Genomic DNA, 24,723 nt, shown 5'->3' on the forward strand with positions numbered 1-24,723 from the left:
TCCCAGCACTCAGGGGCTGAGGCATCAGAATCGGGATTTTGAGGCCAGTCTGTCCTGTATAATGATACCCTGTCTCATAAGGAAGTGGGAAAGAAAAAAAATAAAACATTTTTTTCTATCATAGACCAGAACCCTGGATATTTAAACATTCTTAAAATTTTTTGATCCTCCCACTAACTCAAGTTTTTTTTCCCCCACTTCTCCTTTTTAAGCTCATATAGCCCAGGTTGGCCCAAACTCACTATGTTGCTGAGGCTGGACTCAAACTCTCTATCCTCCAGCCTCAGCCTCCTGCATGCTTGAATGACAGACATGTGCTACCATGCCCAAGTCTCTCAAGGTCTCAGGCAATGGGATGGGCACAGAAGCCACAGGAACCAGGGACACCAAATCTGCTAGCCAGCTATAGCCCTTTTTCCTCCTCCCTAAACACAGGCCAGAGTACAGTCAAGGAGTCAGCCAAAGCTGGTGTTTATTGCCACCTCTGCCACCAGGATCAATCCCTGTAGTTCATGGTCTTCTTGATCCAGTCGACGTAGCGGCAGACGCTGGTGTAGACACCGGGTTTCTCGGGTTTCCCACAGGGGTCAGAGCCCCAGGATGTGATACCCTGAAGCACCCCGTTGCACACCAGAGGGCCTCCTGAGTCACCCTGAACAGGGACAGAGTTGCATTTGCCTTAGAATGCCCACGTTTCTTTCCCGTCTGCACCTAGCATTTAAAATTTTGGATTGCATTTTATTATCTAGCGTGGCACGTGGGGGTCAGAGATCCTCTGGGTTCTGGGGATCAAACGTGGGCTGCTGGGCTTGAGTGTCAAGTGCCTTTACCTGCTGAACCATCTTGCATTGAACCCCTCAGCATTTAACTTTTGAGATATAGTCTCCTGTGGCTCAGGTGCCTCAAATCTCCTATGTAGCTGAGATTGACTCTGAATTTCTGATTCTCCTGCCTCCACATCTCAAGTCCTGGGATGGCAGGCATGCACCGCCACACCCAGTTTCTGCAATGCTGGGGGTGGAACCCAGGGTTTTGTGTGTGGTAGGCAAACACTCTCCCAAGAGCCTCATATCTTGGCCCTATAACCAATTCTTCAGCATGGTGGAATGGTTGGTTTCTTATGGTAAATAGGAGTAAGACGTGATGGTCCAGATGGAGAAAGTGGAGTTTCCAAAGTGGAGAATTGTTCCAAGGTCATAGCCATGCTCCTGACCAATGAGGGAAGAGAGTCGAGTGTCCACAGACTAGTCTATAGAGAAGACACTAGGCTTTCAAAAAGGGGACTCAGCTAAAAACTGCAGTTGGGAAGCACTGGAAAGGGCAGGGTCCTCATAGAGCCAGAGGGAAAGATGCCTCCCTCAGGCACGGAGCCAGTCCCTGAAGGGCCATGGGGGTAATCTCTGTGGAACAGATGTGGTCTCTAAGTTAGGCTGGACTGTCAGTGATGGGAACAACAGCATCCTTGGCCAAGGAAGAAGAAAGATCTGCTGTGAGATCTAATCATTAGTGAGGGGGTGGGGCTTCCAGGAAAGAGTCAGGGGAAGTCCTAAGGACACAGACACACTGCAGTTGACAGGAAAGAGAATGTGACATCTGTGGAAAAACAAATCCCAGGAGGGCAGGATGGACGGTCATTGAGGGACTTGGCAGTCTCTAACTCCACTCCCTGGCCAACTGGGAAGGCAGTGTTGGTCCCCGAGGACACAGCAACAGAAGAAATCCTCCTTTGGGAACTCAGTGACAGAAAGCACAGCAGTCCAGAGAAGCACCCTGGGAGCCAAGCATTGCCTACTTCCTAGATTCAGGCTGCTCTCCACGCCCTCTGTCACTTCCCCACAGCTTATGGTGTAGACAAAGACTAGCAGGACAGTGAAGATGGCCAGCAAGGCTCCCGAGCCCTCCAATCCCAAGCCCGCTGTGTGACCTTCTGGGAGAAGCTAGCTTTCTCTGAACTCTGCCATGTTGGCTCCTCTATGTACTAGCGCCTTTGGGTTACCCCCATCCACACTAAACTGTGACCGGTGACTTCAGAGGTCACTTACCTGGCAAGTGTCAGCGCCGTTGCTGCTGCCGGCACAGACCATACCCTCGGTGACCTTCCCGGGGTAAGCCTTCTCGCATTTGTTCTGGGAAAAGATTTCCACTTCTGCACAGTTGAGGGTGTCCGGAAAGTTCTCTGAGGAGGAAAAGGCGGAGAGAAACAGGAACCTTTCCCTCCATCCTGTCTGCCCGTGACGTCACACACCAGCGCACCTTCATCTATCTAGACAGCAGCCCTTGAGTCTCACCTTTCCTTCTTGCTTTTAGTCATCTTTAAATCTAGGGGCAGACAATGGGGAAAAACTTTGGAATACCTCTCTGTGACACGTTCTGACTGCTCCCAACTTTCTTGTCGCTAGGCCACTTGTCCTTAATTTCATCTATATTCTACTTTTCCCAAACGGCATCTCCTCCTAGAAGCCCTTCCTGAACACTCTAATTAAGTACATCTGGTCTGTCCACACCTGTGATTGTGTATGGGGGAGGGGGCAGAGAGAGCAAAAGAGGGGGGAGGGAAGAGGGAAGAGAGAGAATACAAGCTGAATTAAGCCCTCATGCATGTTAGATAGGCCCTGTATCGCTGATCTACATTCCCAACCTTCTTTTCCCTTAATTTTGTTTCTTTTGAGGGCAGTCTTATGTAGCCAAGGCTTGTTTCCAACTCTGTGTAGCTGAGGGACCACCATCCAAGTACTGGGGTGACAAAGTGTGCATGTCACATCACAGTTTTTATTTTATTTATTTTTATTTTATGAATCTCGGTAAGCTGCTTAGACTGACATTGACCTTGGGCTCATCCTGCCTCAGCTGCCTGAGCACCTGATCGGATAGTTCTGTGCTCCCTTACCTGAGCACCTGACTGGATAGATCTGTGCTCCCTCACCTGAGCACCTGACTGGATAGATCTGTGCTCCCCCAGCTAAGCACCTGACCGGATAGTTCTGTGCTCCCTCACCTGAGCACTTGACTGGATAGATCTATGCTCCCTCAGCTGAGGACCTGACTGGATAGATCTATGCTCCCTCAGCTGAGGACCTGACTGGATAGATCTATGCTCCCCCAGCTGAGCACCTGACCGGATAGTTCTGTGCTCCCTCACCTGAGCGCCTGACCGGATAGTTCTGTGCTCCCTCACCAAATTTCCTATCCTCTCGTCCTTCTCAACTTTCTGCTACAGCAAGAGCATCTCCCTAACAAGTGCTAGGCCCTCTGCCAATCTCTAATACTGATAACAAATTAACGACTGAAATTACAATTAACTTTGCTATCAATCCCTTTTCGGGAGAAGACAGCAAAAAAAGATCTGGAATCTGTCTGTTCGCCATGTGACCCTCACTAAAGCTCTTTGAAGGGGTCAGGATGCATTCATTCATTTTTCTCATTCATTCATTCATGCAGGAAAAGTTTACCAAGCACCCCCAGGGTTCCAGGGAACTTCCAAGCACCAGGAACAGATGGGGCCAGGAGTAGTGGCAGACACTTTTAATACCTGATCTTGGGAAGTAGAGACAGATGAATTTCTGCAAATTCAAGGCCAGCCTTATCTACACACACAACAAATAAATAAATAAAATGCAATAGAACTAAAGAACACAGAGCCTTCATGGCGCTTGCTGCCAACTGGAGGCGGAATCCCTAGCCACACTGGGGAAAGCGACGCTGGGGTGGGAAGTGGCTCCCCCAGGGCTGATGGAAAGATCCAGTCAGTTCCTCAGCGTACATTTCCAAGTCAGACTCTCTCCATAGAAGTCAGACGTGTAGTGACCTGACTTCTGGCACCGCCAATTCCTGGAGTGCCCCATTGTCTCCCTGAATTGTGTTTGGACTCCCTGGGGTCATGGAGGCTGGGTGGTGAAGAGGGGGAGCAGAGAAGAAGGATGGGATCAAGCAGGAGCTTGTGCTTGAGTCTGCTAGGGAGTGTCTACAAAGTTCTATACAACGGAAGTGTGCATGACATGAAGGACAGACTTTTTCTTTTTCTTTCTTACAATTCTACTTAACATTATCAACCTGTTTAATCTCTTTCCCAGTATCTATCATTCAAGGTTTCTAATGTGGGCCCAGGTGAATGAGTGTGTTCGTGTGTTCAGCAGTTAACCAATGGCGTTGATCCTCAAGACGGATTCTACCTTGTTTTTTGAGCCATCTGTTCAGCTAGGCTGTCTGGCCAGAGCTTCCCAGGGATCCGGCTGTCTGTCTATCTCCCCAGTATTGCGGTCACGAGAGCACACCGTGGTCTGCTGAGGTGGCCCAGCAGGTGAAGATACTTGCTGTCAAGTCTCACAACCTGAGTTCCACCCCTGGGACTGATTTCTACACACTGCCCTCTGACCTTTGCTTGCGTGCATACATATACAAAGAAATAAATAAATATGATTTTAAAAACAAAAGGTGACTATACTACATATATGTTTTAAGACAGGGTCTCTCATTGAACCTGGATCTCACCCTTTAGGCTATGCTTGGCTAATGAACCCTGGGATCCACCTATCTCCACCTCCCAGCACTGGGGTTATTAGCGCATGCGGCTACAGTTGGCTTTAATGTGGGTGCTGGGAATCTGAACTCAGGTCCTCACCCTTGCTCAGCAAACAATTTACTTGAAATCCTGCCCCCCACCCGAGCATTCTCTCCCCTTCTCCATAAAACTTAATGTCAGTGGTCACTTTCATTGTCTACCCATTAGCGTGTGTGTAGGTCAGGGTGTATTGGGAGAGGAGATCTGCAAGGCTTGAGGTCCACCGGCCTGCCTGCCTCTCTTCACCCTCCGAGCAAGGGCCCAGCTCATTACCTCGAGGACTGGTGACAGTGCCCCAGCCTGATATGACGCACTTCTGGCCAACTTTGGGACACAGATTGGCCAGTTTTATGGGCTTCACTTTGGACCCGAGGTTTGCTGAACGGCGCATTCGAACGAGCATTACATCGTGACTGTGATCCTCCGGGTTGCTATTGTTGTAGCAAGGATGCTGGATAGACTGAGCCACCTGGATCTCCTGTTCTGGTGCATCTCGATTCTGCAGGCTGTGATCTCCCAGGCGCACTGAGTACTTCCTGCACAGGGTTGGGGGGTGGAGGTTGAAACCCAGGCAGGAGTTGGAGGTATGTAGGCGTTCTCTCCAACCCTTCTCCTTCAGAACCCAATTCTCTTCCACCACCGAGCCCAGGAGGTCCTAGCCTGTCTAACGTAGATCCAGTGATCCTCCCTAACCCTCGTCCCTCGGACCCAGGGCTCTAACTTCCTCCTCCTCAAGCGGAGCCCTCACCCCTTCCCTCCAGTCCCACCCACCTCTGCCCAGGCCCTCCACTCACTGTTTTTTGCAGTGGGCTGCAGTGAGGACCCACTTGTCTCCTACCAGGACACCCCCGCAGACCAGTCGCGGTCCCTGGAACAAGGCTGTCTGCCAAGGCTGGGAGTGGGGTTTACACTCCTGACCCTCCAGGACCTTGGAGCCCTGAGCTCTGGTGAGTCCTGCATCATGAGGAAGAAGGGTGGGTTGCCACCCTCTGGGGGCAGAGCCAGGGCCAGGAAAGCCACTGTGGGTTCAAATGGACACGCAGGCCAGTTCCTCTGCATGCCATCTCTTTGGACTTCAACAGATGAGGCCCTGGCATCCATAGGAACACGGCCACGTGGCCACACATGTAAACTCATTGAGACCTGAGAATCATCAATACTGGGCGCAGCCCTCACCATGCGTTCCCACACATCTAGATGGGTCTTTATATGTCCCCACACTCAAATTCCACTCCTTGTCTGGCAGGCAATAGGAGTCTCTTCTGTGGTCATGCACCTATGGAAAACTCAGCCCACTACCCTTATTGTATGTTGCCACCACTACTCACTTCCAAGAAGGCTCCTCAGTCCCCCAAACCACCACATGCACCCTCATGCCAGCAGGAGCTCGCTCAGAGTTCAGTAACCCCCACCCTACCAAAAGCCCTGGGTGGTAGCACCTGTTCACCTCACCTGCCCACGCTCCCATCAGCAGAAACCGAAGGATCCACGTCTGGGTTGCACAGGGTGGGGGGCGTCCCATGGCGGCCTCTGAGGAAGAGGGTGGAGCTGAGAGGATGGCGGAGGGAGGAGCCTGAGATCTTGTTTTGAGAGCTAGGGGAAGGAGGTGTTGCCGGGAGGATGGAGTTGGGGGCTGAGGAAGCTGGGACAGAGCTCTAGATCCAGGAGTTTTCTTGTGGGGGACAGTTTCCTGGTGAGGATCCCGACATTCTTAAGGAAAAAGCTCTGACCCACTCGTGGGATGGCGGAGAAAGATCTGAGGCTGTGACTCTAACCTCCTGGGGAGGAGGGAGCTGGGAGGCCTGCTTGAAGATCCTGAGGGAAAGGATGTGAGGCTTGGGGGTCCTGGGCTCAGGGGAGGGGGAGATTCCTACGCTTGAGATCCATGTCTGGGGATCTCTGCGCCTCACCTTCCAGAATGCAGGGGGCGGGGTCACTCGGACTGGTGGAAGAGGCCCCCGGACTTCCTTCGCTGTGTTGGGTACACGATTTTGCAGCCTTTTAACTAGGAAGCCCCACCCGCGGCCCCGCCTCCTGCCCGCACCTGGCCGCAGTGCGGCTGAGCCCGCAAGCACGCGAGGAAGGGCGGGGGCTGGAGTGACTCTAGAAGGAGGGGCTGGAGTCTCCGAAGCTCAGGTGAGGACTGCATGGACTATGCACCGACCCCCGGACTAGAACAGAAAGAGCTGGGTCAGGGAGGGATGCAGCTGGGATCTGCTCTCTTGGGTCTGAGGGAGGAGAGTAGGGTCTGGATCCTTGCATCTGAGGGAGTAGGGAAGGGTCTGGACCTCTGGGTCTGAGAGAGGAGGGCTGGATCTGCACCTTTGGGTCCAAGGGAAGAGGGCTGGTATTTGATATCTGGGTCTGAGAGAGGTGGGCGGGAGCCTGGACCCGAGTGTGAGGGAGGAAGGTGGAGCCTGAATCCCTGAGTCCGAGGGAACCGATCTCAATTTTGAATACCTTGTCTGAACCTCTGGATCTGAGGAAGGAGGGCTAAGGTGTGGAGCCCTAAGTCTTAGGGTGGAGGCTGAATCTGAAGGAGGCGGAATGGGGTGTTCTCCAGGGTCAGAGGGAGCAGGGGACTGTTTTCTGTCGGAACTGAGTTTTGTGGAAGGTGGGGAAGACATGTGTTCTGGTTGGGGACTTTGAGGGTGGATCAGCAGGCGTCCTGGGGCATCTGGGTAGGCAGGTTAGGGTGGCGCTGTGACCTGGTTTCCCCTTCCCCCTGGGGCGGCGGGACGAGCCCTGGCTGAAGTCCCAAAGTGCTGCAATAGGCTTGTTGTTAGGGTTAGCCCAAAGGTTCGGTTCCCTCATTTGCCCTTTCCTTCCCACCTCTGAGTACCCTTCATCTAACATATCACAGGCAATAGGAAGTCACCGCCCTGTGCTTTATTCTAATTCATACTGTGACTCTGAAGAGATCAATGCCCCCGTCATCCTCTCTCAAGAGTCAAACCCATGACACAGCCTGGGCAGAACTCAAAATCTCAGAAATCCACGTGGGCGGAGTTAACGCAGTCCTGACATCACCGGTGGTGGGGCTAAGCAGGGTGGAGACCGGAGAAGAAATCCCATAAGGTAGAATTTGGAGTGATGCAGCTATTTAGTGAAAGATATTTCTTGGCGGTGATCGTGAGGGTTGGGCTACTCCGGAGAGTAGTTATTAAAGTCAGTCTGGGTCAAGGGTAAAGAAGGCGTGTCTCTTGGGCTTAGAAGGGGAGTGGTCTTATAATTTATTTGCCTGGGAGAAGAACCCGAGAGGTCAGATGACCTAAGTGGGTGGAGTCTTGGGCGGAGCCTAAGCGGTGGAGTCAGAGTGGCGGAGTCTGAGGGGATGGGGTTTCAACGTCCAGAGCTGTGACGCAGAGGCAGGAGGTCCTGCATCCATCTTCCTCTCCATCTGTCCTTACTATAGACTGTTTTCTTCCATGGTTTTTTGAACCCAGTCCCGGTAGTGGCATACGCTGGTGTAGACAGCGGGTCTCTGGGGTCTGGAACAAGGCTCAGATCCCCCAGACACTATACCCGCCAGGGTTCCGTTGCACACCAGGGGTCCCCCAGAGTCACCCTGTGCAAGGTGGAGAGCAGAGCTGTTAGCTGGGTCTGTTCATGAGAATCAAAGCTTCCTTCTTCTGAGAAAGCCTCCGGATTCCTGCTGTTCAACACCCAGGAGGCCTGGCTTGCAGTCTCCCCTCCCTCAGACCAAGGAATAAAGGCTCACAGACCTTAGCCCCACCCCATCAGGTAGCATCCTGGGCTCCCAGAATCACTCATGGCTTAGCCTGGATCCCCAGGACCCTTCTTCCCTAGGTCCTGGAGTCTGTGGCTCCAGGCGTCTCCTGCCCTAAGGTCTAGAAAAGGGCCTCCATTTTCCTGCAGGGGGTGGCTCACCTGGCAGGATCCTCGGCCACCCTCCCACAGGCCAGCACACAGCATCTTGTCAGAGATGTGGCCCGGGTACGCCCAGCGACAGAGCTTGTTGTCCAGGATGCTGATGTTGGCGCACTGAAGTGTCATTGGGTACTGTACTGTTGGGGAAGAAGGAAGAGGATGGAGGATGTTCCCAAAATCCCAGGCAGCACCCTCCAGAACCTTCCCTGCAGCCCTTCCTTTTCCAGGACCCCTACAGAACCACAGGGCCAAGATCCAAAGATGGAGGTAAGAGATATCAACCCAGTCACAGGGTTGGAGAACAGATGTCTAAGAGGGGGAGAAGACCAGAAGGAAGAGAAAAGGAGAAATAGGAAGATGTGTTTGTGCGTGTGCATGTGGGGGCATGTGTGCGTGTGCGTGCATGTAGCTCACAGGGGTGGGGTGAATAGAGACCAGGAAGGGAGATGGACACCCTTGAGAGAAAAACCACTGTCAGAGACAAATGGCAAGGCAGACACACAGAGAAAAGGGTCAAGAGGCGTTAACAGGAAGCAGACAGCACAGTGGGAGTACCTGGTTTCTTGCAGACAGAAATCCCTGGAGTGTAGTCTCTGTATTATTTGATCTTGCCAAGTGAGTGCTAGTTTGAGAGTGTGAACACCTTTTAGCCATTCTTTGAATTTTATTATTTGTTTATACTTATTTTTTTTGAGACAGATTCTATGAAGTCTTGGCTAGAACTTTCTATGTAGACCAGGCTGGCTTCAGATTCCTAGAGATCTGCCTGCCTCTGCCTCCCGAGTCCTGGGATTAAAGACATACACCACCATACCCTGTCCTGGACTTTCTGTGTGTGTGTATGTGGTATACACACGTGTGGAGCGTACACAGCTGTATGAGTATACAGAGGTCAAAGGAGGCCATTGGGCCCCCTACTCTGCCACTGTACTTATTATTCCCTTGAGACAAGGTCTCTCATTGAACCTGGAGCGAGGCTGGGAGCTAACACACCCCATAGTGGGGAGGCTTGGGAGGCAAAAAAGGAGGAGGAGGGGAAAAGGAGGAGGAAGAAGGGAGGAGGAGGAAGAAGAAAAGGAAGAAGAAAATGGGAAAAGAAGAAGAAGATGGAGGAAGAAGAAGGAGAGGGGAGATGGAGGAGGAAGAAGAGGGAGCAGAAAAAGGGAAGGGAAAAGAAGAGATTGCTAGGAGGATCTGAAGGAGAAAGGGAGGAGGAAGAGGAAGACAGGTGGAGGGAGAGGAAGAGCAAAGGGGAGAGGGCTCAAAGGCACATCCCTACGTTTTGAGCTGGACACGCTGCCCCAGCCAGAGATAAGGCACTGGGAGCCTACGGACGGCAGGCTCTGGCTGAGGTTGAGGGGCTGCACAGCTGCACTCATCTGGACCCTCCTGGGTAGCCGGATCAGCATGATGTCATCATTGTGGTCATTGGCAGAGAGATCCGAATTGAACCCGGGATGGGGGAAGAAGTCTGTGGCCAGAAGCAGCTTCTCAGGGCCTTCCCACTGCCACAGATGATGCTCCCCAAGGCGAACCCACAGGTACCTGTGAGGACAGGTGGCTCAGTCCCTCCAAGGCACTGTGCGCCTCTCCACAACCACACACCCTCTCTGAGACTCTTAGCCCACTTTTGGGAGCCAGCCACCTTTTTTGCTACCCCACCTGGGGCCTCAGTGGTGACCTGGGTCCATTAGAACCTTGTGGATGCATGGGGACCCACCCCTGCCCCCACAGGTCTGGTGGCCTCTGCGGAGGTGGTTTTAAGTGTTTTCAGAGTGTGTGTGGAGGGGATGGGACATGGACAATTTCCAGGTTTTCCAAGAGGCCTTAAGCCACTCCCACCTGTAATATCCTTTATCGCCCAGACATTTCCTCTTCAGATCTAACCCAGGTTCTCTTGCTGTGACCCCAGAAAACTTGCTCTGGTCTGAGTCCGTGCTTTCGATATTTGAAGACTTTCTAAGGTCTCCGTGTAGCCTAACCTCCGACCTTCCATGGCGATGATTGAAAACTCAGGATCTGGGAGTGTGCATTGTTATTTCTGTGCCTACCCCTCTCTGACAACGTGGGAGGCAGAAGTTAACCCTTTCATGCCATCTAGCCTCCTTGGCTCTTCCTCCATCTGCACAGCCTTGCCTTTTCTCCTCTTATCTCAGGGACTAAATCAAACATCACTCTCTCAGCCCAAGATGGTACCCATCTTGGAGGGATGCATATTGGGAAATTTCTGGCAAGAATGTTGGAACAGCCTGGGTGACCTTGGCTGGGGCAATGAACAGAGAATTCTTTCACCCCGTGGGTCCAGGACCCTAGAACACCTAGAATCATGATCCTAAGATTCCAAGAGTCTAATACCTCATTGCCCAGGCTTCTGGGGTTCTGCGGTGCTTCACTTAGGGAACTGTATAGATCCACGCTTCTAATATTCTACACCTTATTCCATCACAACGTGTGAGGCCTTGGGCCTGTCATCCAGCACTCAGGAGGTGGGGGTCAGAAGAACAGGAGTTCAAGGCCATCTTTGGCTACATAGCAGGTTCAAGGCCAGCCTGGGCTATGTGAAATCTTGTCTGAAAAACAAACTCCAGGATTTTAGAATTGTCTGCATTAAACCTAATGGTCAAAGATCCTAGACTCCTAGCATTCTAGAACAGGAAGACAAGAGTCTCACCAGTCTAGCAGTCCGTAAACATTTGCTTTAGAAAATGTTAAGCATCCACAGCTTGAGTCCCTGGGAGAAGCCCTCTTGGTCCATAACATTCTGCAGTGGTGGGATTCTGGGACATTAAACCCACCAAATTTATATGTTCATCAGTCTAAGCTTCTAGAATTTTCTATGTTCCAAACACTGGCTGAAAAATTTAGCAATTTCTGACTATAGGATTCTGTAATTTTTCCTTCTGTCTTTCCTCTCTCTCTCTCCTCTTGTCTGTCTCTCCGGGACTTTCTCCACTCCCTTTCGCCCCCTCCCATCGCTCTTCTCTTCCCTTCTCTCTTCATCCTCTCTTCTGTGTTCCTTCCATCACTCTTTCCTTTCCTTCTTCCCTTTTCTCTCTTGTATTTTTCTTGAGAGAGTCGCACGTATCTCAGTTGGTTTAGAGTTCTCAGTGTAACTGAGGATGATCTTGAATTCCTGGTTGGTCTAGGATGCCTGTAATCCCAGCACTCTAGAGGCTGTGGATCTATGTTCCAGGTCAGTCTGGTCTACCTTGCAAGTTCCAGCACAGCCAAGACTACACAGCAAGACCCTGAAGAGCCTAGTTGTTGGGTCTTAGAATAAGGTGTCTGAGCAGGTCCCTAAGAACCCGGTCTGGTGTCAGACCTCTCCTACCTCCAACTCTGAGCCCCCAACCCCCCACCTCAGCCCTTTCCCTTCTGTTTCCCAGCCCTGGACACTCACGGCTTGCGGCAGTGGGCAGCTGTGAGGAGCCATCGGTCACTGATGAGCGTGGCTCCGCAGAGCTGCCGGGTGAGGTAGAAGAGGCCCGCCTGCCAGGGCTGAGAGTGGCGCTGGCATTCCCGGGCTCCCACGGTGCGGGTGTCGGCTCCACAATGGCCTGGGGTGCAGGGGAGGGCACAGGGGTCAGAACCAACAGGCTGGGGAGAGCTTCGGGAGGAGGATGCTAGGGAGTCCAGAGGGCAGAGGACACTGCATGGGGTAGCATGGGGTTGGAGGGCACGGGGCTGGGCTTCTCACCTGCCAGCAGAAAGAGCAACATGAAGGTGAGTCCCAGCTTCATGGCCTTGGGCGCAGATCCAGCGGCCTGCAGCTGGGCACCTGGCCTTCTTTATGGTAAGCCATAGAGATCTTCCTTCCTCCTCCCTGGGGCCGCCCCAGTGATTAATCAGGGTTGAGAAATATCCCCGGGGGAGGGGGAAGGCCTGCTGCCAGGGTCCTCTGAGAGGGAAGGTGGGTGCATGGGGGTTCTCCATGGGGGCTCTCACCAGAATGGGCTAAATGGGGAGGGGGCTGGACCTTGGAGAGGTCCTGCCAGAGCTTCAGGAGCATGGGGGTTTGCTTCCCATGACCTTAGGCTGTGAGATCTGGGTCCAGAATGTTCTGTGGTTTGGAGGAAGAGGAGGAGTGGAGGGAGGAGGAGGAAGAGAAGAAGGAACAGGAAGGGGAAGGAAGAAGAGAGGAGAGGTGGGGGGGCAGAGAGAGACAGAGGGAGAGAGAATATGAATGTATTAGAGAGAATAAATGATGCTCTCTCCACCGAACCAAACCTGTTCTGGGCCTTGGATCAGGGCTCCTTCCCTCAGGCACAGGGGCCTCTCCTGTGGTGTTGAGAAATCTGGTCCCTATCTGGACTAACCCACTCTTCCCCATAGTCCCAAGCACCCCAAGAACCCAAGGACTCCACTTCTTTGGTACCAAGCCCAGGCATCTCTCCCTACCTCCCCCTTCCTCTAACATCCTCCGGGTTTCCATTGTCTTACCCTCTCCCTCACCCGTATTTTGTCCATTTTTCCTGCTTCTCCCTCCCAGCATAGGGTGAATCCCCTGGAGAGCCCAGTCTGGGTCTGACTCATTCCTGTCCCCAGTATCACCCTGTTCTGGGTGGGGCTCTCTGGAGTCCTCCAAAGATAGTAATGATGAAGTAAATGTCTTTCCCCATATCTCTCTATTTCTGAGAAACTCTTACTTATCTTCAAGATCCAACCCAAATGCCCCTCTTCTGGCTTACCTTCTGGGTTTCCTCCAGGCCAAGGCTGACTGGGCCCTGACCAGCACCGTCCACTTTCTGCTGCCCAGCAGCAGTTGAGATCTGCTCCCTGGAACACTCCTTCCCCATGACATTGCACTCTGAGCTGGAACGTCTGTGCCCAGTTTTCTTGGGGGTAAATATTAGATGCATGACTTAGCGGCTGGGGGTATTTAATGACAATAATAAGCAGAGCTTCAGGGAGGGGGCAGATGGCACTAATTAGCAGATGTTAATTAAGAATGCCTGGGGGATGGTTCGATGGGTAATACATTTGCTGTGTAAACCTGAGTTCAATTCCCAGTGCCCTGTTTTAAACACACACACACACACACACACACACACACACAGAGAGAGAGAGAGAGAGAGAGAGAGAGAGAGAGAGAGAGAGAGAGAGAGAGAGAGAGAACAAATAAAGAGGCACAATGATTATTGTGCTTTAAATCCCAGCACTGGGGAGACGGTGACAGATTGGCTGGCAGCCAGGCTAGCCAATCTGTGAGTTCAGTGGGAAGCTCTGCACAGAAAACAAGGAGAACCAATGAGAAGCCCAGTGGCTAAAGGCTCTTGCTGCAGAGTTTGACCTGAATGTGCTCCTCAGACCCACCTGGTGGAATGCAGACAGAATTCATTTTTACAATTGTCCTGTTGGGATGAATCCCCTCAGCCGCATCCCATGTACATGCACACAAATTAAAAATAAATGTAATATGAAGTAATATTGGAGGGATGGCTCAGGGGTTAAGAATCTTGACTGCTCTTCCAGAGGCCCTGAGTTCAATTTCTAGCAACCACCTGTCTAGTTTCAGGGGATCGGATGCCCTCTTCTGGCCTCCTTGGGCACTGCATCCACAGACATGTGCAGGCAAAACACCCATACATGGTAAATAGATGATATTATTTTTTAAAAAATATTAAAGACATATTTGCAAAAAAAAGAACAGGTGGGGAGCAATAGGTGGAGGCAAACAATGTAGGACCTCTGACCTCCACATGCACACACACGTGTGCATGAACACATACACCAAAAAAAGAAGAACATCCGGCAACTGTGTTTCCATTCACCACAGAGCCCGCGCAGAGCCGCACACAGTCTTCAAGAGCTTGGTAGCCAAGAGCACAATCACTCCCCTTCAGTCCCGGTTGTCTCTGAAGCTGGGACTGGATGCTGCGTGCTAAGGACTGCATACGTGCTTTAAGAGCATATTCTAGGGGCTAGAGAGACGGATCTCTGGTTAGGAGCACTTGCCACTCTTCAGAAGACCCGGGTTCAGTTCTCAGCCTCTGCATCAGGTGGCTCACAGTAGCCAGGAGATCTAATGCCCTACTCTGGCATCTGAAGGTACGTGCTCGTCCACACACACGTAAAATTAAATAAAGATAAAATAGATCTTTAAAAATGTATGTGTTAAGCTGAGTGATGGTGGTGGCGCACGCCTTTAATCCCAGCACTAGGGAGCAGAGGCAGGCGAATTTCTGTGAGTTCGAGGCCAGCCTGGTCTACAGAGGGAGTTCCAGGACAGGCTCCAAAGCCACACAACAAAACCTTGTCCCAAAAAAACCAACCAAACAAACAAAAGGGGACATGTTAGTAGCTATTGTTTAAAGAAAGAAAGATTTGTTTTGTGTTCCAGATGTTTGCTAGTGCCGGGTCTTACTGTGGCCGCATCTCAGAGCAGCAAGGGCCTTTCAACTGCCGAGCCATTTCAGATACCTCTTAAAGCTTACATTTATTTAATTTATTGTATGTGGGTGTGATACAGACCACGTGTGGAGGTCAAAGGACAACTTGTGGGAGTCATTTCTCTCCTTCCACAGTGTGGGTCCTGGGGATCAGGCTTGGCAATATCACATTGCACACTGGGCCATCTCGCCAGCACAATCATCTGTGGTAAGACTTTATATAAAAAATAGATTTTAAGAATTTTATTTTATGGCATGAATATTTTGCATAACTTGGTATCTGCGGAGGTCAGAGGAAGGCATTCGGCCTCTGGGAGCGGAGTTATGAGTGGCTGTGAGCCACCGTGTGGGTGCTGGGAATTGAGTCTGTATCCTCTGGAAGGACAGTCAGTGCTCTACACTGCCCCTCAATAGCCTGGACTTAAAGAAGAAGTTTGTTCCTATTATCTTATTGAATATGCCGGCATCTCTGTGTCAGAGTAGGGGACTGAAGTAGAGAGTGTGAGATGGGAAGGCTGCCATCCAATAAAAACACAAACAGGACAAAAGGAATGGGGGCCACAGAGGACATGGTGGAGCCATTGAGATCAGTAACCAGCACGGGGCACTCTGTGTATGGCAATCCGGGAAGGCCTCCTGGCGGAAGTGACCTCACAGAGACCTGAATGAAAGGAATGTGAGACTTGTCTGATGAGCAGCTTCCTGGGGGTGGCGCTTGGTTGGAGTCATCTCTGGGGCCTGGCAGAGGACATGGGTGAATTACTCCAAACATGAGGCCGGTCGGCGCTTCAGATCCCAGGTGACACAGAGGACTGATATTTCCTGAGTGTGCCAATGGTGTGGGATGAGAGCCGTCGGTCACACTCCACGTTCTGACCTTGGAAAACAACACTCCATGGGCTGTGCTGGGAACAGGGACTGTTCCATGTCCATTATTGTCCATCCTTCCCATACTGGGCCTGACAGTCTCTCTAACTGTTTGGAAGGGGAAAACGAGCTGAGTAAGCGAACACCTTTCTCTATAGCCTTTTATCTGCTGAACTCTTTTTTGTTGGTTCGTTTGTTTGTTTTTGTTTTTGGAGACCAGTTTTCTCTTTAGCTTTGGTGCCTGTCCTGGAACTAGCCCTTGTAGACCAGGCTGGCCTCGAACTCACAGAAATTCGCCTGCCTGAGTACTGGGATTAAAGGCGTGTGCCACCATCGCCCGGCTTCTGATGAACTCTTATTCATCCTTCAAGACCCAAACTAAATTCTCCTCTGCCAAGATGTCTGTGTCCCCTTTCTTTAGGTCCAGGCTAAGTCAGTGTGCTCAAACACTCTTCTGTTTCATCTGACTTCTGTGGAGAGCCCGCCCACTTCAGAATAGAAACATTTACCCACAGACTGTATCGGGAGAGGGAATTAATCTCTTTGACAAAACTGTCAGAGCCCCTTAACATAAAGCACAGTGTTTCCTAACCCCCACAGGGAGGCTCCTTGGTGAGGTTAGCAGCGGAGACTCTGCTGTACCTGAGAGTAGGCATGGGACCCCAGGAAGGCAGAGACTGTGCCAGGGACCCAAAGTCAGGGTGGTTCCTTCCAGGTCAGGAAGAACTGGGTTGGGTGAGCCCAAAAATGAGATCTTTGGGAGGGGAAGAGGAAGTGGTTAAAAGACACTTCTGAAAGCTTAGGGGAATGGAGAATTTGATTTTCCCGCTGTGGATGGGGTGGAAGCGCAGCCGGATAGAAAAGGAACATGGTGGAAGGGGACCCCTTCTTCCAGAGTGTAGTGAAGGTTTCTCACTAGCTAAGTGCCAGGGGTTCCAGCACAGTTAACCGTTGAGTTTGTTGGTTTTAGTTTTTGTTGGTAAGAGCTATGTTTTTTTTTTTATTATTTTAAAACCACATATACCTGTGCATGTCTGTAGCTGGGTACATGGATATGAGTGCAGATGCCTGAGGAGGCCAGAGGCATCTGAACCCTTGGGTACTGGGAACCGAACTCAGGTCCTCTGCAAGAGCAGTACACACTCTTAACCACTGAGCTTCCTCCCCAGCCCATATTGTAAAGTTTTGAGTTTCAAGCGTATTGGTGTTTTGTCTGCATGGATGTCTGTGCACCACACATGTGCCCAGAGACGAAGAGAGCATCGCAGCTGGGAACTGGAATTAGAGCTGCTCCTGAGCTGCCAGGTGAATGCCAGGAGTTGAATCCTCTCTCCTAGCTGAGCCCTCTCTCCAGGCTCTTTTTTCTTTGCTTTCTTTCAATGTTTCTTACATGTACTTATTTTGGGTGTATTCCCACGCATGTGTGCACAGTATGTGTGATGGTCAGAGCACAGTTTGCAAGTGCCCACTCTCTCCTTCCACCTGCGCAAACCACAGAGCTAACTGGCTGGTTCAATGTTGAGTTTATATAGAAATATTTTCACATAAGAATTCTAAAGTCACAGTAATCTGGGTCAAAGGGCTGCATGTGTCTGGCCTGGGGCCTCCCTCCTCTCCCAAGGATTTTCCCCCACAGATGAACCCCACTGATCTGGAGTTGCACCTTCTCTGCTATAGTTCCATCAGCTGCTCCCAGAAGCTACCCAGTGATCTCATTTAGATATAATGGCACCATTATAGGAACATAATCAAACTCCATTGTAAATTCCATTTCTACTGTTGTGAAAACCAATGAAACAGATTCTCTGTTGAGAAGCCCATACCCCTGGGGCGGGTGAGATAAGTCAATGGGGAGAAATCACATATGGGCAAGCCTGACAACCTGGGTTCCATCCCTGCGACCCACATGGGTAAGAAGAGAACCAACTCTCACAGACTGTCCTCTGACCCTCTCCCCACACACAACACTTGCATACCTGCATGCACTCACGCAGTTAAATACATAGACATAATAAAAAGGCCACACCCACGTCTTAGGTGTGGATTACTTTCTTCTCAAGTGTCTTTCTTTCACCCCTGTGCTTAAAATCCATGATTTAAAAATTCATGCAATTAACTCCAACTTAGGCCAGTAAGTTGCTCAGTGGGTGAAGACACCACCAAGCCTGACAACCTGAATTCAATCCCTAAAATACACACGTGGAATGGAAGGACTGGCTCCTGGGGTGTCCTCATGTGTACGCATGTGCCCACATACATGCACATAAATAATTTTTTAATTAACAAGGTCTGTCAAGATGGCTCAGTGGGTAAAGGTGTTCCCAGCTGAGTCGGATGACCTGAGTCCAAACTCTGGGACCCACAAGATAGGAGGGGAAAACCAAATACCTCTGACCTCCATTCATGTACCATGCTGTGTGTACAAACACAAAATAAATGCGATTGAAACAAAACAAAACAAACGTCCAACTCCACTGCACACTGGCCTGTCACGAAATCCAGTTTTACCTGAACTGAGGTCCCTAAGAGATGAAGGAATTCTGAGGATGCCGTAGGTGGCAGTGTGGAGCCTCTTCCTTGCTGCTGACTTATGTGAAGGTCGCCCTCTGTGCACGCACTGGCCCTGATCCCAGACAGAGGCACACACATTGGAGGTCATATCAGGTAGGATTTAATCAGTGCTCACCAGACTGTGTCTACATCTCCGAGACAGTTACCATAAAAACCATACATGCACCTTCCATCATAGTCTCTACACACATATGTAAGAGGTAGACAATTCATTGCCCCCATATTTCAGACAAGAAAACCAAGGCACAGAGAAAGCACCAGGCTTGTCCCAGTCACAAGAAGAGGGAGGTAGAGGAACCCCAGCTGGATGACTCTGATAACTCTCAGAGACTGGAGACTGTCAGCTTCCTTGAGGTACTAGAAGTTTCTCAGCCATCATTTCTTGTGCTTGTGAGCAGAGGACGGGAGTGGGTGAGGGGTGAGGGGAGAGGACGCATGCTCAACGGTGTGAGTGGGCATGACAGGAGGAAAGCGGGCGAGGAAGACGGGCGTGAGAGGCTGGTCACGTGGAACTAATGACTCTCCGGATCCAGGGCATGTATTTGCAGACATCAGTGTAGACGGCTGGGTGTGGGGTAGCACCACAGGGGTAAATGCCCCACGAGAGGATGCCATGCAGGGTGTTGTCACACACCAGTGGGCCACCAGAGTCACTCTGAGGAGGAAGGAGACATCATGAGGTGAGAGCTGCCACTGTTTGGAGGGCTATTGCTGGGTTAGGACACAAAAGATGCTGGCATGGGGCTGGAATGATGTCACAAGCTGGGGTGGTAAGGGGATACAGACTTGGGGGTGACAGCCGAGATGTGATGAGTTTGCAGTTGGAATCGTGACTCATCAGAGGTGAGAAGGACCAAGGATGGGGGTTGACAGGGTGTGAGATGGATTGAGGGAGGATGTGGGTGGAGAAAGGGGCTCCTAAGGAGTAGGGAGGACTCAGGACTGGGAGGAAAGTGGTGGAAGGCGGTCAGCCCCTGCACTGCCTGTCTGCCCTCCAGCCAGGACACAGAAATGCTTCCTGGCCTGTCCTTACCTGGCAAGAGTCCTGGTTTCTGTCCAGCCCCGCACAAATCATGTTGTTGGTGATGACTCCAGGGTAGAAGACCTCACACTGCTTCCGGCTAAGGAGGGTTACCCTGGAGCAGGTCAGGCTCTTGTTGTACTTCACTGAGAAGAAACGGACAGTCATACAGGGCCCAGTCAGTCCTTTCCTCCAGACCCCGGAATCCAGTCCCAAGCCTTCCTCCCGCACACTGAGGGGACCTAAACCCACTCCTCCACTCTTAGACCCAGGAGTTCAGACTTCTAGGGTCCTCCCTAAGCCTCTTCCATGAGAATCAGGGTGCCAGCTTCTCTAGAAACCCAGAAATCAATCCAGCCCTCCTCCCTAAGGTAGAGTCCTCCGGCCCAGTTCTTGCCTCTGCGGGAGGCGGTGGTCCCCCAGCCTGCCACCTGGCACTCCTGCCCTGGCTGGGAGCACTGGAAGGGCAGTTGCACGGGATGCACGTTGGGTGTTATCACGACAGGACTCCTCAGCTTCAGCAGCATGAGGTCATGCTCATCTGAGCGGTGGGGCAGGACTGGGCCTGAGCAAGGCTGGTATTTGGGGTGGAAAACGGGGGAATTTGTGGACCGAAGCTGTTCCTTCTGGAAAAGCAGCAGGTGATCATCCCCAATTCGAGCCCTCAGTGGCCTGGGAGAGAAACAGTCAGACAGACATAAAACCTTCATGGAGACGGAGCCTGGTCCTTGGGTCAGAGGGTCGGGAGTGAAGTGGGGCTCCTGAGATCAGAGAGTTCTGGGAGAGGAGCTGGGGTTACTTCCCTGGTACTGAGGCAGAAAGCTGGGGTCTGAACCCCTGGGTCTGATGAAAGAGACTGGAGCCCGGACTCCTGGGTCTGAGGGAGGAGGGCTGGGACTGAACCCCTGAGTCTGAGCAAGGGAGTAGGAGTTTGAGGGTTGAAAGAAAGCTGATGTCTCAACTCTTTGGGTATGCCAGTCTCTCTTTTTTCCGTGTCACCTGGTCGTTTATCCCTGAGTGACAGGCACATGAAGGTACATGACAGTGGGTTTTTTTGGTGGGGAGGGGAAGGGAGATTGCTTTTGTTTTGTCTTAAATACTGACTACAACAGTCCCTGACTTCTGCGGCGGACAGGTGCTATGGGCCCACAGCATCCTCTGGCGGTGCAGCTCCAATCCTGGCTCTTTTGTTGGATGGCTGCCACCACTAATCTGAGGGAGCTGGGCGAGTGGCTGAGCCCCATCCTCCCCGCCCTCTGTGGCGGCCCTGGGTGGCTGCCTCTGGAGCGTCCCTTACTTCTTTCTCCAGCAGTGTGCGGCCGTGAGCACCCAGTTCCGGTCGACGAGGACACCCGCGCATTGGAACTGGAGGTTGTGGAAGAGGGAGACCTGCCAGGGTTGTGAGCCACGCGTGCACGGGACGCTAGCGGTCTCAAGGTCCACCTGCGTGGCGTTTCCCGGAAGCAATAGCGCCTTCGCGACTGGGTAGAGAAGCGGGAGGGGGGGGGGCGGGGGGAGGGGGGATATGGATATGATCAGGGCACCGGGTCAATGCCGACTTTTACCAGACTGGTCTGCAGGGGGCGCAGCTGGATCGTGAACAGTGGGAGAATTACGGAATCCTGCAAACCGGTTGCAGAGAGGCGTGAAAGAGCAGGAGGGGTTATAATGGAATGGGACGACAACACCTCTGGGCTGAGGATGGAGGGAGAAGGTCTGGGGGAAGACGGTGTGTAGGAAAGGCTGGGTTCTAGCCTAGGGGGCAGAGACCAGATGCAGACCTAAGTGGGTGGGGGTGGGGCGCAGAGAGGGGCAAGAACGGGACTCGGAGGGGTAAGGACAGAATACAGTGTGGCGGTAAAGGGAAGAGACAGCACAATGGAGTAGTGAGGAGCAGAGCCAGAGTTCAGTCCAGCAGTGAGGAGCTGGAGCTAGGAACACAGTAGGGGCAGTGAGGATCAGGAGACAGGACACACAGTAGGGGCAGTGAAGATCAGAAGACAGGACACACAGTAAGGGCAGTGAGGATCAGGAGACAGGACACACAGTAGGGGCAGTGAGGAGCTGGAGCCAAGAACACAGTAGGGGCAGTGAGGATCAGGAGACAGGACACACAGTAGGGGCAGTGAAGATCAGGAGACAGGACACACAGTAGGGGAAGTGAGGATCAGAAGACAGGACACACAGTAAGGGCAGTGAGGATCAGGAGACAGGACACACAGTAGGGGCAGTGAGGAGCTGGAGCCAAGAACACAGTAGGGGCAGTGAGGATCAGGAGACAGGACACACAGTAGGGGCAGTGAAGATCAGGAGACAGGACACACAGTAGGGGAAGTGAGGATCAGAAGACAGGACACACAGTAAGGGCAGTGAGGATCAGGAGACAGGACACACAGTAGGGGCAGTGAGGAGCTGGAGCCAAGAACACAGTAGGGACAGTGAGGATCAGGAGACAGGACACACAGTAGGGACAGTGAGGATCAGAAGACAGGACACACAGTAGGGGAAGTGAGGATCAGAAGACAGGACACACAGTAAGGGCAGTGAGGATCAGAAGACAGGACACACAGTAGGGGCAGTGAGGATCAGGGGACAGGACACAGTGGGACAGTAAAGGGACTGGGCGATAAGGAACTGGGTGAAGCACTAGGCAGGTGGGGAAGGATCTGCAGGAGGGAAGGGAAGGGGCAGAAGGAGGGCTCGCGCTGCACAGCAGACTAGACATACTGTAGGACCTCGGTTAGGAAAAGGCAGGGAGAGAATGGGTCAGCAAGGGGTGAGAAGGCATGCAAAGCAGGAAAGGAGAGCTGATGGAGCCAAGGGGCTGGGTTCTGTTCTAGGGAGGCGCGGCCCCTGGGGACAGAGCCCACCCAAGAGTGGATCTTGCTTGGGATGGTTATGTGAGTGCTGGAGGGGGGACTCTAGGAGGGAGGACTGAGTATGGCTGTAGCGGCCACAATCCCTCCTCCGATCCTGGCCCTTCCCTCCCGTCGCCCCTGGCCCCAGGCTCACCCCAGAGTTGCACCATCAGTAGCGGCAGCAGCAACTTCACTAGGGCCAAGGCACCAGAGGAGATGGAGAAGTAGAGGAGTGGGGCACTCATGGCTGACACCTGGCTTGCCGATGCCGGAATGGAGGGCTAAAACGGATGTCCCCGTCAAGACCCCTGCCTCAGCGCGCCTGGGATACTTCAGCAGGGCCTCTCCAGGGACCCTCAGGACTTCAGTCCTTGCTCCTCCAGAGGGGGGCGATTTGTGCACCCAGTCTTTCTTGGCCACCAGCCACGCTGAGCCCCAGGTCCACACTCCTTCGTGTGTGTGTGTGTGTGTGTGTGTGTGTGGTGGGGGGGGGTGTCCTGCTGAAAGCCCGTGGGAGCCTCTTCCCAACCTCAGAGCCTAGGGATTTCCCCATGTTACAGGGACATCGAGGCTACAAAAGGGTTGCTGCCCGTTGCCCAGGGTCCCCACCCATCCTCTCGCCATCCACCCCAACCAGGGTGGGGTACATCCCGCTTCACCTGGAAGTCGCCAGTGAGAAGGAGGGAGGAGACTCAGAAGTGTCTCTTGCCCTGCAGTGTGGGCTGCAAACAGAGCTCTGATCAGGGACCCCTGGCCAGACCTTCCCTTTTAACCCCCAAGATCCCGGAAGCTTTCCCCACCCTCCCCTCAGGGATTCACTCCCTCTCTTTTTCTCTCCCTAATTATAACGTGGGTGGGGCTGGCACTCAACCAGGGCTCGAGATTCCTGCTCCGGGAGGGGCCCTGGAATACAGGCTTCTGCTGGTGACAGGAACACCTTTTGGAGCTGGCTTCCTTGGGGGTTCCCCATGCCCTGTTCTGAGAAGTGTTCCCAGGTGTGGTGGGAGGAGGGGAGGTCAAGTCTTCTGGGAGCCTGGGGTGATGGAATGGTGAGAGGGTGCAGGGAGTGGGGTGGGGGGGTGGGGGGTGTTCAGGTGGTGGAAGGAAAGAGTGGGAAGGACACAGACAAACTCCCAAGGTCTAAACCAAGAAACAGTAGGCTCCTTGTGTCTCAGCATGGGCTTAGGCGGGTGGGGTGGGAGTCTGTAGCTTTGCGCTAAACCTCCCTGCGTGTCACGCAAGCTGGTGAATCACAGGAGGCCCAGGCTGCAAGGGGCAGGCCACATCACTTCAGCTAACACCCTCATTTTGGGTGAGGAATGGGAGGCTCAGAGAGGGTTGTGACTCATAAGAGGTCACACAGCAAGCAAGTCCGCCTAACAACCAGACGATTCTATCTAGTTCCAGCTCTGAGTTCTTCCTTGTGACAGCGATCTCTCTCCAAGAGCTGGACAGAATGTCTGTGTTACCTGGGGAATCTTGTGCCTGGCTCAGCCCTGTCCAGAGCTTTTGCTACAGTGGCTATGTTGTAGCAGCCACCAGCCACGTGCAGCTACGGAGCCTTCAAAACATGTCAAAGGTGCTCGGAATTTCCGTTCTGCTTGCGGGTCCTTTGACTGCAGATACCAATCAAATCTGACCTCAGTGAACTGAATCCGGACAGTTTGAAAATAGTGGCATCCTTCTCTCTACCTCTTCCTCCACACATGCCGACGTGCTCACTGTTATTACACCTGCACACGTGCAATTTTCCATGGAGGGCAAGGAACTGAAAGCCGTGAGGGAGCTGAACTGAGTGAGTTCTTTCTGCCTGGCCTGCAAGATGGCTTGGTGGGTAAGGGCGCTTGCTGCCAGCCCGATTGGACCCTACGTGGTGAAGGAGAGAACTGACGCTTACAAGTCACACACTTCCGCATGTGTGCCGTGGCATGAGCACCCCCTCCATGAATGTGTAAATGTAAAAATAAAAATTTAAGTAACATAAAAGGAAAATGAACTAAGCTGTAAGGTGGCATCGCCTTGAAAGTTAAGGACTGTCACGGGGCTTTTAAATTCTCCAGTCTTTCACTTCTCTGGCTGGGACAAATGTCTTCATCTATCCGTACCTACTTTCTTGTCAACAGAAAATAGGACCAGTCTCCTAGGGGGTTTTGAGCATTTAGTTGGTTAGTAACATTTACAGGCTCTGGGGGGCTCAGCAGTTCAGAGGACTTGCTGCTCTTGCCAAAGCCCCAGGTTTGGTTCCCAGCACCCATATGGTGGCCAGGGGACCAGATGCCCTCTTCTGGACTTCTCAGGCAAAAAGCAGACATGTGGTGCATGTGGATACTTGCAGTCAAAGACTCAACACACATAAATCATTGAAAAGCTGTCTGGATCAGGATTCGAATGCAGATGACATTGAATTAGAACCACTTTATCATTTATCAAATGTTTATTGAAACCCTGGGATAAGCCAGGACTTTAGGACTGGGGACAACAACAACAACAACAAAACAACCAAACAAAGCCAGTGACGATCATATCAGGAGTCACAACTTAGGGCAAGCCAGAATTTGTTCCAAGCCC

General features: G+C 52.2%; 3 protein-coding genes across 4 annotated transcripts; all 3 read right to left on the bottom strand.

Moving 5' to 3' along the window:
- Positions 1–303: 303 nt before the first annotated feature.
- On the bottom strand, positions 304–6,584 carry Klk8 (kallikrein related peptidase 8). 2 transcript variants are annotated; one of them, XM_057756314.1, is made up of 6 exons: positions 6,469–6,584; positions 6,011–6,088; positions 5,353–5,512; positions 4,832–5,094; positions 2,043–2,176; positions 304–652 (listed from the first exon to the last, which is right to left on the bottom strand). In XM_057756314.1, the coding sequence occupies exons 2-6, from the start codon at positions 6,078–6,080 to the stop codon at positions 497–499; spliced, it is 783 nt and encodes a 260-aa protein (XP_057612297.1). In that variant the 5' UTR covers positions 6,081–6,088; positions 6,469–6,584; the 3' UTR covers positions 304–496. The 2 variants fall into 2 exon arrangements, with proteins under 2 accessions (XP_057612297.1, XP_057612298.1); XM_057756315.1 differs by having other exon boundaries at positions 6,011–6,106; positions 6,469–6,516.
- A 1,383-nt stretch (positions 6,585–7,967) lies between these two features.
- On the bottom strand, positions 7,968–12,189 carry Klk9 (kallikrein related peptidase 9). The gene is made up of 5 exons (XM_057756020.1): positions 12,147–12,189; positions 11,850–12,006; positions 9,729–9,994; positions 8,450–8,586; positions 7,968–8,126 (listed from the first exon to the last, which is right to left on the bottom strand). The coding sequence occupies exons 1-5, from the start codon at positions 12,187–12,189 to the stop codon at positions 7,968–7,970; spliced, it is 762 nt and encodes a 253-aa protein (XP_057612003.1).
- Positions 12,190–18,778: 6,589 nt separating this feature from the next.
- Positions 18,779–23,171, bottom strand: Klk10 (kallikrein related peptidase 10). The gene is made up of 5 exons (XM_057756022.1): positions 22,310–23,171; positions 20,595–20,778; positions 19,695–19,969; positions 19,310–19,443; positions 18,779–18,931 (listed from the first exon to the last, which is right to left on the bottom strand). Exons 1-5 carry the CDS (start codon positions 22,398–22,400, stop codon positions 18,779–18,781), a joined length of 837 nt encoding a protein of 278 aa, XP_057612005.1. The 5' UTR covers positions 22,401–23,171.
- Between the last annotated feature and the right edge of the window lie 1,552 nt (positions 23,172–24,723).

Source organism: Chionomys nivalis, chromosome 23 (genome assembly GCF_950005125.1).
Source record: "Chionomys nivalis chromosome 23, mChiNiv1.1, whole genome shotgun sequence".
Lineage (NCBI taxonomy): Eukaryota > Metazoa > Chordata > Mammalia > Rodentia > Cricetidae > Chionomys > Chionomys nivalis.

Excerpts from the sequence above, each read along its gene's own strand:
- Klk8 (XM_057756314.1), bottom strand. The coding sequence starts at position 6,080 with ATGGGACGCCCCCCACCCTGTGCAACCCAGACGTGGATCCTTCGGTTT. Across the intron at positions 2,177-4,831 it reads CACTGTCACCAGTCCTCGAG|AGAACTTTCCGGACACCCTC; the intron begins GTAATGAGCTGG and ends TTTCCTCCTCAG. Across the intron at positions 653-2,042 it reads ACGGCGCTGACACTTGCCAG|GGTGACTCAGGAGGCCCTCT; the intron begins GTAAGTGACCTC and ends GTCCCTGTTCAG.
- Klk9 (XM_057756020.1), bottom strand. The coding sequence starts at position 12,189 with ATGAAGCTGGGACTCACCTTCATGTTGCTCTTTCTGCTGGCAG. Across the intron at positions 9,995-11,849 it reads GCTGCCCACTGCCGCAAGCC|GTACCTGTGGGTTCGCCTTG; the intron begins GTGAGTGTCCAG and ends CTGTCCTCACAG. Across the intron at positions 8,127-8,449 it reads GTGGCCGAGGATCCTGCCAG|GGTGACTCTGGGGGACCCCT; the intron begins GTGAGCCACCCC and ends CACCTTGCACAG.
- Klk10 (XM_057756022.1), bottom strand. The coding sequence starts at position 22,400 with ATGAGTGCCCCACTCCTCTACTTCTCCATCTCCTCTGGTGCCTTGGCC. Across the intron at positions 20,779-22,309 it reads ACTGATGGTGCAACTCTGGG|TCGCGAAGGCGCTATTGCTT; the intron begins GTGAGCCTGGGG and ends TTCTCTACCCAG. Across the intron at positions 19,970-20,594 it reads GCACACTGCTGGAGAAAGAA|GCCACTGAGGGCTCGAATTG; the intron begins GTAAGGGACGCT and ends TTTCTCTCCCAG.